Here is a 12,562-nt window from a genome sequence, read left to right as displayed (position 1 = left end):
ACTACCACTTGACTCCTGCACTGCACTTCTTTCCTGAGCAACTCAGTGGCTGACCTCTCTGCCCAAACAGCTTTCTGGTATCTTCTACTGGACAAGTTCAATCATCTATGTGACAGCCTAGAATTTATCTCATTAGCTTACAGCACAGAGTGGTCACTAAGGAAACAAGAATCAGGCTATGAGGTAGAAAAAGGAGAAGGGGAACTGGTCACCTGGTTGCTTCATGGATATGTGACAAGGGACACAAAACCCGTCTAGGAAAAGAGAAGGACACAGATAAAAAGGAATTAATTGACATTTCAACCAAATGCTACGTGTGGGCCTTATTGGGACCCTGTGTGAATAGATCACCTATAAGCAGAGTTTGATGAGGTGGGAATCAGAGAACATGTGGCTGTAAGAGATGATGACTATTCTCTCATAATAATATGGCAATGAGGGCTGGGGGAAAGCAAAATGGCTATGCAAATTAGTGTGAAGCCCAGGCCTCTGAGCTCGTAGGTTGAAACACACACACACACACACACACACACACACACACACACACACACACAGTATCACAATTGTTTTCTTTCAAAGAAACAAAATGCTTTACAGAACATTTCAATGAGTCAAAAAAAAAAAAAAGTTCCTACGTGGCTCTGTTACAGTGCAGTGCTAGAAGAAGTCAGTGTGGCTCAGTCGGTGTGGCTCAGCTGGTGTGGCTCAGCCGGTGTGGCTCAGCCGGTGTGGGTCAGCCGGTGTGGGTCAGCCGGTGTGGGTCAGCCGGTGTGGCTCAGCCGGTGTGGCTCAGCCAGTGTGGCTCAGCCGGTGTGGCTCAGCCAGTGTGGCTCAGCCGGTGTGGCTCAGCCGGTGTGGCTCAGCCGGTGTGGGTCAGCCGGTGTGGCTCAGCCGGTGTGGCTCAGCCGGTGTGGCTCAGCCGGTGTGGCTCTGTCAGTTTGAGCATGAGTAGCTGTGGGCCTGAGAGAAGTCCCAGAAGCTGCCATGTTCTGTTTGTTGATATGAGGGCTGGTGACTCAGGTGTCCACAATTTGAGAGCTGGATTACACCAAGGTGTAGGCAACATAGGTCTAACATACATTCAAATCTGATATATTTATTTTTATTTTATTAAAAAATTTAATTGCTTGGATAGAGACAGAGAGAAATTGAAAGGGAAGAAGGACACACACACACACACACACACACACACACACACAGTGATAGAAAGACAGCTACAGCCCTGCTTCACTGTTAGTGAATCTGTCTTCTGTGGAGGTGAGGGGTATGACTGGGGGCTTGAACCTGGGTCCCTGTTCACTGTAACGTGTGCACTCAACCCCAAGACTTTAAAAAAACGTCAAGATCTGTGACCCTGAAGTCCTTATACTTTAGCAATACATAGTAAAATATTCATGTGCGATTACACACCGTCTAGAATTTCCTTTGCAATAACCCAGTGGAGGAGGAAAGAATGACAGCAGCTGGAGAGAGAGGGAAAAGAGAAAACCAGACCGACCGTGTCTCGGTCACGGCGGAAACCGGGTGAAGGTTCGTGCTGTTTGAGCCACACCAACAGATACCCGAGTCAACGTCTGACTTCACTTATAAAGAGAAATACAAAAGAAGTATGTTCCTCACCTATCAAAGGGTAAACGCCTGAAAGCTTGCTAAGACCAGGAGTGCTCTCCCATGCTGCCAGTGGGGACAGAGCGCTTCATCCCCGAGGGAGGACACTAGCAGTGACCTTGAGGAGGAGTTCTGAAGTGTCTTCGAAGACGACCTGGCACCAATGCGGCCTGTGTGGCACAAGGCTCCTCACAGCAGTCACAGACGGCACTTAGTGCCTGTCAGCAGGGAGGCTAATTCACGGTTCACGGTGAATCGCACAATCGTAAAGACAAATGAGGGGCTCGGCCAGGCGACACTGTAGGATGACTCCGCAGCCCGTGGTGAGAGGACAGAGCTGGGGGGCACTCACAGCATGGGAGCTCAAGTAAGGAGACAGGGAGGTGGTGAGAACAGACATACACCAATCAATTTTTGAAAAAGCTGCAAGGAGAGGCAGAGCCACGGCAAGTAAAAATGGTAGAGAGAGAGAGAGAAAGAGAGAGAGAATCAGACTGGTCTACAGCTCCCCTGCTTCTGCTGCTTTGACATTGCAGGCATGCAAATCCTTCCTAAACTTAAAATGTGGAGAACACGGAGAGCTACACGGCCCCAGTGTGACAGGACAGAACTCCCCGGACAGACCTTCTAAGGAGGCAGAACTTTCCAAGCTCGTTCTGCTGAAGTTGGCCCCCTTGGCTCCTGAAGCCGTGCTGCTCTCCTGGGAGGAAGCGGCCCCTTCCAACTCGGGGCAGCTGTCGTCATCTGTTAAAGAGGCAGATTCAGAATCCGGGGCTCCCACTGAAGAAAGACTGGTACGATCAGAACTTTGATCCTAAGGACACAATTATAAGCTTAATTCCCCTTCATGCTACAAGCTGATTATTCAAAAAGTCACTTCTAAGGGACAGTGAATGCCCAGACTCCTTAGTCAACCAACATGACCATTTCCAGAGAAAACTCAGCCATTTTACAGAATCCTAAGAACCAGGGTCTTACACTAGCATGCTTTCACTGCTCCCAGGGTGCTTCGTCTCACTCAGATACAGAGACTCCACAGCACAGAGCTTCCTCCGCTCCATGGCGCCTCATATGTGCTTACTGGGCTTAAACCTGCCTCCCTCGTGGGGCCGGGCGTGCACCCTACTCAGCGAGCTATCTCTCTGCTTCCAGAGAGCAGTTTTTAAAGACCTCACTCCTCAGGGCCCGGTCACACCTGCTGCTGAGAGCCTTGCTGAGCCTATCTGCACCTACTCTTGGCTTCTCCCCCAGGCGGGAACATCAGAGTTACATTTTCTTCATCTTCATCTGTGTTTACATTTTGGACTTTTCCTTAATAATCCAAGCTTCAATGGCATAGATTTCTAGTTTTTTTTTTTTGGAGAACAGCTAAATCTAGGTGAAACATTTTTTTGGTTACACCAATGACATATAGCCTACTAACACAAATTTTTGTATGAAGGACTTAATATCTATGATTCTACTGTTTAGATGATATCATTATTTTTTTTCCAGTTGTGTATCAGCTGTTATCTTAAATATTATTTCAATATTTTATTGCCACCAGGGTTGTTGCTGGGGCTCAGTGCCTGCATGATAATTCTATGTTCCCAGCATCCATTTCCCCCCCTTTTTTTCTCTTTTCTTTCTAAACTTGATAGGGTAGAGAGAAATCAAGAAGGGAGGGGAGAGAGACAGCTGCAGTACTTGCTTCAGGCTTGTGAAGCTTCCCTTCTGCAGGTGGAGAGTGGGGGCTCGAACTCGCCCGGCCCCCTTCAGTGTCTTTATTAATGTGACTGCATCATGTGACTGTTCGTGGCTGCCTCCTAGGGGCTACGTATACAAGGCCAGCCGCTCACAGCTTGCTTACAGTTAGTGCTTCAGCACTCGGCATGCGAACGCTTAATGAGGGTGTCTTTCAACTACTATACAAATCTACGTATATCAAAACTTCCACGGGGGGGAAAAACTTACTTTTGTTTTATACAATTACAAGTATTTTAAGAAAGTTAAGGGGTAAAAAAAAAAAAAAAAAAGCTGCTTAGTCCGCTGCGTACGGTCTGCTTTGTTTTCCTGGAAGGCATCATTTCCCTTCAGTGCGGAAAGCTCTAGCAGAGTCCAGGGAGCGGGTCTGCTGGCTCGGACATTCTTCCCTTTGATGTGAGAATCCTTTGAGTTCACTTTTATCCTTGAAGATTATGTTCACAAGATATGGAATTCTGGTTGACAGAGGCTTTTTCTTCTTTTTTTTGAATATGCCAAATAAAGGTGTTAATTACCCTGCTGTATCTGTCAGTCCATGGAGTCAGATGGAGAATACCCAGCTATTCAAGTTCAAACTCCTCTGAAGAGACAGCATCATTTTCCTTAAAGAATTTTTGAGATATTTATCTATGTGCGGCCCAGCAGTCATTTCCAAAAATGATGGGCATCTTTGTTTTGCAATGTTGTGGTTTCAGTGTGTGCGTGGGGTGGCGGGTTATGATTCTCTTTGAGTTCATCTTATAGTTTTACTGAGAGTCTTGTAACTGTGAATCTAATTTTTTTTTTTTTTTGCCTCCAGGGTTATCTCTGGGGCTCAGCGCCAGCACTATGCATCCACTGCTCCTGGAGGCTAGCCCCCCCCCCATTTTTATTCTACAGTATTGAGAGGAGGGAAAGACAGAGAGGGAGAAAGACAGACACCTGCAGACCTGCTTCACTGTTCATGAAGTGTCCCTGCTTCAGACAGGGAGCGGGGGCTTGAACCCAGATCTTTGCATGGCTAACTGGGTGCACCAACTTGAGTCTAAAATCTTTACCAGTTTTACTAGACTTTGGGAAGTTTCAGTTCTTATTTTTTATCTTTATTTATTGAATAGAGACAACCAGAACTGAGAGGCAGAGGGAGACAGGAAGAGAGACAGAGAGACAGACTGAGAGACAGACACCTGCCTCTGTGTCACCACTCACAAAGCTTTGCCCTGCAGGTGGGAACTGGGGGCTTGAACCTGGGTCCTTGCACATTTTAACATATGTGTTCAACCAAGTACACCACCACCTGGCCCCTTAATTTTCCCAAATATCCTTTCTACCCACATCTTACTGATGCTTCTGGAACTCCAAGTGCATGCCAGACCTTTTGACACTGTCCCGAATGTCACTGTTTGTTTTTATAATGAGTTTCTCTCTCTCTTTTTTCAATTGGATAATTTCTATTATTCATTGCTTTTTTTTTTCTTTTTTCTTTTTTTTTTTTTTTTTGCCTCCAGAGTTATTGCTGGGACTCAGTGCCTGCACCACGAATCCACTGCTCCTGGAGACCATTTTTTCCCCTTTTGTTGCCCTTGTTGTCTTTATCATTGTTGTGGTTATTATTATTATTGTTGTTGTTGGATAGGACAGAGAGAAATGGAGAGAGGAAGGGAAGACAGAGAGGGGGAGAGAAAGACAGACACCTGCAGACCTGCTTCACCGCCTGGGAAGCGACTCCCCTGCAGGTGGGGAGCCGGGGGCTCGAACCGGGATCCTTATGCCAGTCCTTGTGCTTTGTGCCACGTGATCTTAACCCGCTGTGCTACCGCCCGGCTCCCTACTCATTGCTTTTTAAGTTTACAGCTTCCCTTTCATCTCCACCCTGCTACTAAACTCATGTGAGTTTATTTCAAGGTGTACTTTATTTTTAAGTTTCTACTTAAAAAAAGAAAGAAAGAAAGAAGGAAGAAGAAAGAAGAAAGAAAGGAAGAGGAAAGAAAGAAAGATAGAAGCATGAGCAGGGCAGGAGCTGAGCTTGTGGAGTCTTGGCCTTGACTTTCCGGGGCTCTCGATTCCATCCCTGGCCCTGAGAATTTCCCTCTAAATGTCACAAAATAAATCTTACAAAGAATTTTTTTCTCATATTTTGTGTGTTTGGGGGAAGAGGCAGGAGAGAGACAGAGAGTGAGCGAGTGAGCACAAGAGCGTGGGTAGAGGCAGAAGCCCGCCTGACGTCAGGAGCACGGGCCAGGGCTCTATCTACTCTACGCCCCGTGCGCCGCTGAGAAGCCCTTTATTCCAAATGCTTTTCCCCAAACTAAGGGAAGCGATCGTAATATCTGCTTAAGTTTCAGTCTGATCGTCTCAGGTTGCTCCTCCCTTGAGTACTGGTCGTGGTCCTTGGTTCTTCCTTAGTTCTGGGTATTATCCTGCACACTGGGCATGTCACGTGGCACGCCGTGGCCCGAGTAACGGGACAGTCACTCCAAGAACTTCCCCGAAGCTTCCTTCCTTCCTTGTCTTAGCAGGCAGCCAGCTGAGCCGCACTGAGAGGCTAATGTGCTCTTCTTTCCAGGCAGTGGCCTCACGCTCGGCCCAGTTCTCTGAGCCTCCTCCGCTGGTCTGTATCCGGTGCTCGCAGGCACAGCTCAGGGGCAAGGCTGGGCCTTCCGCCGGCTCATGTGCAGAACAGGGGCTGCCCCGCTCTAACGCTCCCCTCCAGGGCCAGCCCACTAACGCCCCCTTGCCTAGTTTGTCTGCCCAGAAGATGGGACTTCCTCCAAAAGCTTTCTAGTTGTTTTTTGGAGGAAGATATAAGAAGGAAATGGGAAATTCTTGTGTGTATGTGGGGGCAGAACACACTTAAAAAAACATGAACCCAGTAATCAAACCCAGGACCTTATGCTCTTCCTCTGGGTCACGTCCCGGGAGCCTGGCTAGTGGTGTCTGAAGGCATCTAGACACTGAGTCAAAGAACAATTTTTTTTTTTTGCATTGTGAAGTAAGTAAAGTTGACCAAACACTTTGCACATTTTAATCTTGAGCTCTAGTCATCAATTTCTCTTTCAGAATGGAGCTGTGAACAAAGTCCCATGGGCTCCCTTTCCTCTGAGGCTACCATTTAAAGTCACATTCTTACACTTCGTCATCCCACCAAGGCTTTTTTCGCAATTCAAGTGGCACTGAGGGAGAACTCTGAAACTGAGGGGCTTGTGCGTGTGCGTGTGCGTGTGCGTGTGTGGGGGGTGGACGGGAGACAGAGGTTGTGAGCGGGACGTACCTTGGAGGACGTGGTGTACATGGCGAGCCTCGAGTACCACTTGCTGGCTTTCTCCGCAACTCCCTTCCCGGCCGTGAACACGCTGTTCCTCAGAACGTCGAGCTTCGGGACTAGCAGCGTGTCTAGATGAAACGAGGGCGAGGAGTGGATCGAAGCGGCCTGGGCTTCTTCCCTGAAGGGGCACGAGGGGGAGAAGGCCGGAGAGGACCACAGCCTGTCCCTCGGCCTGTCCTCGCTCCTGCTGTAGCTTCTCGACTTGGCGAGTCTGGCCGGCCTGGGAGAGGCGGGGGGCAGGCTGGACCTGCGGCTGGCCTTGGCCGGCGGCGGGCTCCTCCTGCCGGGCAGCTTGTCGACGCTCGGCGTGCGGCTGGTCACAGGGCTGCTCACGCTGTTCATGTACGTCTCGATTTCCTCTGCCAGGTCCCGCCTGGCCGCTGGCGTGGACACGCTCTTGCTGTCGTCGTCGTCGTCCTCCTCCTCCTCCTCCTCCTGCCGCCGCCGCCGCCGCTCCGTCTCAGCCACCAGGAGAGAGAGGGGATCGAAGCCCGCGGCCACGTCCGTTTTCTTGGACGACTTGACTGAAAAGCTGCTGTTGGTTCGCCGGACCCGCCTGGGAGTCTGGGGAGCCGCGTCTGGCCCTTTGGGCCCCCCGGTCTCGCCGTCCACGTCTTCTAAGTCGAAGATGACGGGAGAGTCCGCCTTGTCTGCCAGACGGTCGGGGCCCTCGAAGGGCGTCTCGTCGTCGCTCGACTCCTTTTCCACACTCTCTCTTTTGGGCCTTAAGGGCGGCTTGGGAATGTCAAGACTGTTTGGCCTGCTCTTTTTGGAAAGAACGTGTGACAGGATCTTTGCGTCGGCTCCAAGCCTGCCCACCATGTCCCCAGGGCCGGTGTCCTGCTTCCTCCGGTTCAGCACGAGTCCCATCAGCACGCCTCCGCTGAGATGGCGGCTTCTGACCCCCCAGGACAGGTGCGTCGGCGGAAGGTTGGGCTCACTGTCGCTTTTGTGTCTTTTCCTGAAGCATTTGCTCTGAGTGCTTCCTGTCTCACCGGAATCCTCAAAAGATGAGGTCAAGAGCAGCTCCGATGTGCTTTCTGAAAAATGAGACAACAGTTCTTAGCCATGTAACCTGCAAACACAGACTGTATTACTGGACAGAGACAGAGAGAAATTGAGAAGGAAGAGGAGAGAGGGAGAGAGACAGAGAGACCCCTGCAGCCCTGCTTCACCACTTGGGAAGCTTTCCCCTGCAGGTGGGGACCAGGAGTTTGAACCCGGGGCCTTGCGCACTGTAATGTGAGCGCTAAACCAGGTGCGTGACTGCCTGGCCCCCCAGCTGTCTTTACCTAATAATACAAGTAGTGAGCATGATAATAGCCAGCGCCTGCTGAGTCCCTGCTACTTGACAATTATGTCCCGTTATCTGACCCACCACGATCACGCTGGCATCCTGCATCTGACCCACCATGATCACGCTGGCATCCTGTATCTGACCTACCATGATCACGCTGGCATCCTGCATCTGACCCACCATGATCATGCTGGCATCCTGCATCTGACCCACCATGATCACGCTGGCATCCTGTATCTGACCCACCATGATCACGCTGGCATCCTGTATCTGACCCACCATGATCACGCTGGCATCCTGTATCTGACCCACCATGATCACGCTGGCATCCTGTATCTGACCCACCATGATCACGCTGGCATCCTGTATCTGACCCACCATGATCACGCTGGCATCCTGTATCTGACCCACCATGATCACGCTGGCATCCTGCATCTGACCCACCATGATCACGCTGGCATCCTGTATCTGACCCACCATGATCACGCTGGCATCCTGTATCTGACCCACCATGATCATGCTGGCATCCTGTATCTGACCCACCATGATCACGCTGGCATCCTGCATCTGACCCACCATGATCACGCTGGCATCCTGTATCTGACCCACCATGATCACGCTGGCATCCTGTATCTGACCCACCATGATCATGCTGGCATCCTGTATCTGACCCACCATGATCACGCTGGCATCCTGTATCTGACCCACCATGATCACGCTGGCATCCTGCATCTGACCCACCATGATCACGCTGGCATCCTGTATCTGACCCACCATGATCACGCTGGCATCCTGCATCTGACCCACCATGATCACGCTGGCATCCTGTATCTGACCCACCATGATCACGCTGGCATCCTGTATCTGACCCACCATGATCACGCTGGCATCCTGTATCTGACCCACCATGATCATGCTGGCATCCTGTATCTGACCCACCATGATCACGCTGGCATCCTGCATCTGACCCACCATGATCATGCTGGCATCCTGTATCTGACCCACCATGATCACGCTGGCATCCTGCATCTGACCCACCATGATCACGCTGGCATCCTGCATCTGACCCACCATGATCACGCTGGCATCCTGCATCTGACCCACCATGATCACGCTGGCATCCTGCATCTGACCCACCATGATCACGCTGGCATCCTGTATCTGACCCACCATGATCACGCTGGCATCCTGTATCTGACCCACCATGATCACGCTGGCATCCTGCATCTGACCCACCATGATCACGCTGGCATCCTGTATCTGACCCACCATGATCACGCTGGCATCCTGCATCTGACCCACCATGATCACGCTGGCATCCTGTATCTGACCCACCATGATCACGCTGGCATCTTGTATCTGACCCACCATGATCACGCTGGCATCCTGTATCTGACCCACCATGATCATGCTGGCATCCTGTATCTGACCCACCATGATCATGCTGGCATCCTGTATCTGACCCACCATGATCACGCTGGCATCCTTACGGGTTCTCAACTGACATCTGGGAACGAGTGATCTAGCCCGAGGCTGCCCACTCCTCAAGTGACAGTTGGGATTCACATCCACATCGGATTAACTACAAAGGTTCAGTCCCTGATACAAAGGTGCTTTGTAGGAATTGTGATTCCTCCCTTTAGCCATCGCGAGGGCTTCACCACGTTTTTAGAAACAGAGACAGAGGGGGAGGGGAGACAGCACAGCACCGACGCTCCCCCGTGAGGTGAGGGTCGGGTTCGAGCCGGGGTTGCGTGTCTGGTGAGTCCGGCACCCTCCCAGGGGAACAATCTTTCTGCCCTGACATTTTATTGTAGTTTATTTAAAATCTACTTCTGCATTCATTATTGAATAGAGACAGAGATAAACTGAGAGGGGAGGGAGAGACAGACAGGGAAAAAGACAGAGAGACACCTGCAACCCTGCTTCACCACTTGTGAAGCTTTTCCCCTGCAGGTGGGGGCGGGGGGGCTTGAACCCGGGTCCTCGCACACTGTAATGTGTGTGCTTAACCAGTGCGCCCAACCAGTGCGCCCCTGCCTGGCCCCTGCTGCGCTGGTATTATCTAGGATCGGCAGACACCCTGAAATGCTTAACAGGGACGGCGAATCTACATTCATTCTCTCTGAACTGACTGAAACTGGCTGTACATGGTTCTACTGAATGACCTTGAGAGTCTCCGTCTTCTACCTATCAGGTAAAAATGCAAACAAAACACTAAGCCAGGCCAAATGAAATGCCAGCTACGTTAGTTGTACCTATAAATAAAGAATTCCTTTAAAAATCACAAATCTTGATCACTGCGCCTGTTGCCAAAAGTCACCTTTTGCTCTGCATACTGATTCCGGGTGGCCCACTGTAAGTGGCCCTTTCCAGCCCCAAGCACCATGAGTGCTTTCGCCAAGTTCCTCAGTGATGCTGGGAGCTGGAGCCTGGCTTCCTGACGGCTCTGCCCGTCCACACTGTGCGGGAGTCTTCCAAAGCATCACTTAGGCATGGCATTGCCAATTACTCTTCTAAAATGCTGACTCCTACAATTTAGCGCTCTATAACCAGGCGATTTCTTTTTTTATAATATGTTTTATTTAATTAGAAAGAGTAGATACAGAGAGAGAGAGGAAGAGACCAGAGCACTGCTCAGCTCTGGTTTATGGTGGTGCTGGGGATTGAACCTAGGACCTCAGAGCCTCAGGCTTGAAAGGCTTTTGCAGAACCATGATGCTGTCTCCCCAGCCCAACCAGGCAATTTCTAAAACACCCCTTCTCCCTGCCTGTGGGGCATTCAGGTAACGGGATTAAAAAATATGAGGGAGACTACTAGAGGATCCAAGAGTCTACAGATGATTACGTTTAGTGAAAAAGCTGTGAGCGAGTACACCAGCAGAAGACAGACTCCACTTACTACATTTCCTATAGTCCTTCAGGATAAAGGACATACAAAACAAGAGTGCACTCATATTCTGGGAAACTCTGTGCTTGGCGAGTTAAATATTAAAGATGGGTAGAAAATCGCCCAGTGCAAAGGTAATGAACACTCTTGATAGGTGAGCAAAGGTCCCTGTGCCACAGCGTGGCTGTGCTGAGGCCTGCAGATAGCGCTGGGCAAGTCTTAGCCCGGGGCTTCACAAGTGACCCTCTCGGCCAGGTCTGGCCTATGAACTGCTGTTGTAAAGTCTTCAATGGTTTCTCCTTTTTAAAGGGTTGCAAAGATCTCTGATACGCAAAGGAATATATGGGGGGGGGGGGAGAGTCTGTATATAGAGCCTGCAAGGCCTGGAATCTTATCTGACCATTTACAGAAAATTCACGTTTGCGTACATGCTTCAAGCAGTGTGCGTGTGCCTCTAACACAGGCGCTGCGGTTACTCGGCTTCCTTGGGCTCTGTGCCACGATTCTGACAGTTTCCAAGGGCTTTTCTGAGACAGGGTGCAAGATCCCCTGCTCCCGTCTTTCTGCTTTGCGGTGAGGCGATGCCTCAAGTGTGACGTCATTGCTGCCAGGCTCGGAGAACAGATGCCACAGCCTCCAATTCGACCCCGTGAGCAACTGCCCACCTGTGGATTTCCAAATTCAAGAAAAATAAATCTTTCTTTGTTTAAACTCCGCAAGTCCCACTTGGTGAGCCTTGGAGCTGGGAGAATGCCTGACTGACGTGCTGGCCCTCTCAGCCCGGTGACCACGCAATACATGGGCCTCCCAGCCCACGCACAGCCTCTCACACACTGCTCTGCTCGGCTGCACCCCTCTCAGTTCCTCCTTTCCAGTTGTGACCCCCAGTCACTGTTTCCTGCTCATCTTCTGGGTCTAAGCTCAGAAACCGTGTTTTCCAGGGGCCCTTGCTGACGGTGTGCCCCCAGCCCAAGACTGGGCTCCGGTAGACATGCTCACAGCAGCCTATGGCCACCTTTGGAGCACTGCATCTCTGAGGATGTCGCCCCTCGACTCTGCTGCAGGCTCCCATCCCTCCTGCAGAGGCCGAGCCATGTTTAGTCCTGGTCCTTGTGCAGCCCCGTAGCAGCTGGCATATGGGAGAATGGCTGGAGCTTCAGACCATGGCTGTTGACTAAGTGCGGTCTACTGGGCAACAACTGTCACCAGTGGGGCCCAGAACGTTAGGTATGAAGTGGCGTCGCTTTAATTACCATGCTCCAACAGTATCTACTTATCATCTATGATCAGTTACTATTTATTATTATCTATCTACTGATGTAAATATAATACCCATACATTGGGCTGAAAATGCTCTGAACCCCACCCAGCATGTAAGAAAGAAGTGGTCGAGTCCCCCAAAAGAGAAATAAAAAAAATTGGGAAAAAAAAAAAGAAAAAAAAAAAAGAGAAAAGTCAGCGTTCTCATAAAGCCCATGTACAGTCTTTGGCAGCAGAGATAAACTCACAGCGCTTGACAGATGAGGGCATTTTCAAGCCCACAATGGAAAGGTCAAATGAACGGCACTGATTTACACCTTGAACATCTGCCTGGGGGTGAGCGCATTCTGCAGACGTGTCACAGGGACATGAGAGACTGCACCCGTGTGTCAACACCTGTCTGTAATCCACTGGCGCCCACACATCCCCCCAAAGAAAAAAAAAACTCAATGTTCAAATT

General features: G+C 50.4%; 1 protein-coding gene across 3 annotated transcripts in view; it reads right to left on the bottom strand.

Annotated features, from left to right (window-relative positions):
• The window catches only part of DENND4A (DENN domain containing 4A), a 109,835-nt gene that overhangs the window by 9,855 nt on the left and 87,418 nt on the right, over nucleotides 1–12,562 (bottom strand). For all 3 annotated transcript variants that reach the window (XM_060174291.1, XM_060174292.1, XM_060174293.1), the window contains 2 exons: nucleotides 6,602–7,695; nucleotides 2,233–2,422 (listed from right to left, as the gene is read on the bottom strand). In XM_060174291.1, the coding sequence (XP_060030274.1) occupies nucleotides 2,233–2,422; nucleotides 6,602–7,695 (1,284 nt within the window). The remainder of the gene's footprint in view (nucleotides 1–2,232; nucleotides 2,423–6,601; nucleotides 7,696–12,562) is intronic.

Source organism: Erinaceus europaeus, chromosome 16 (assembly GCF_950295315.1).
Source record: "Erinaceus europaeus chromosome 16, mEriEur2.1, whole genome shotgun sequence".
Classification (NCBI taxonomy): Eukaryota; Metazoa; Chordata; class Mammalia; order Eulipotyphla; family Erinaceidae; genus Erinaceus; species Erinaceus europaeus.
This window is presented reverse-complemented; position numbering and strand designations above follow the sequence as displayed.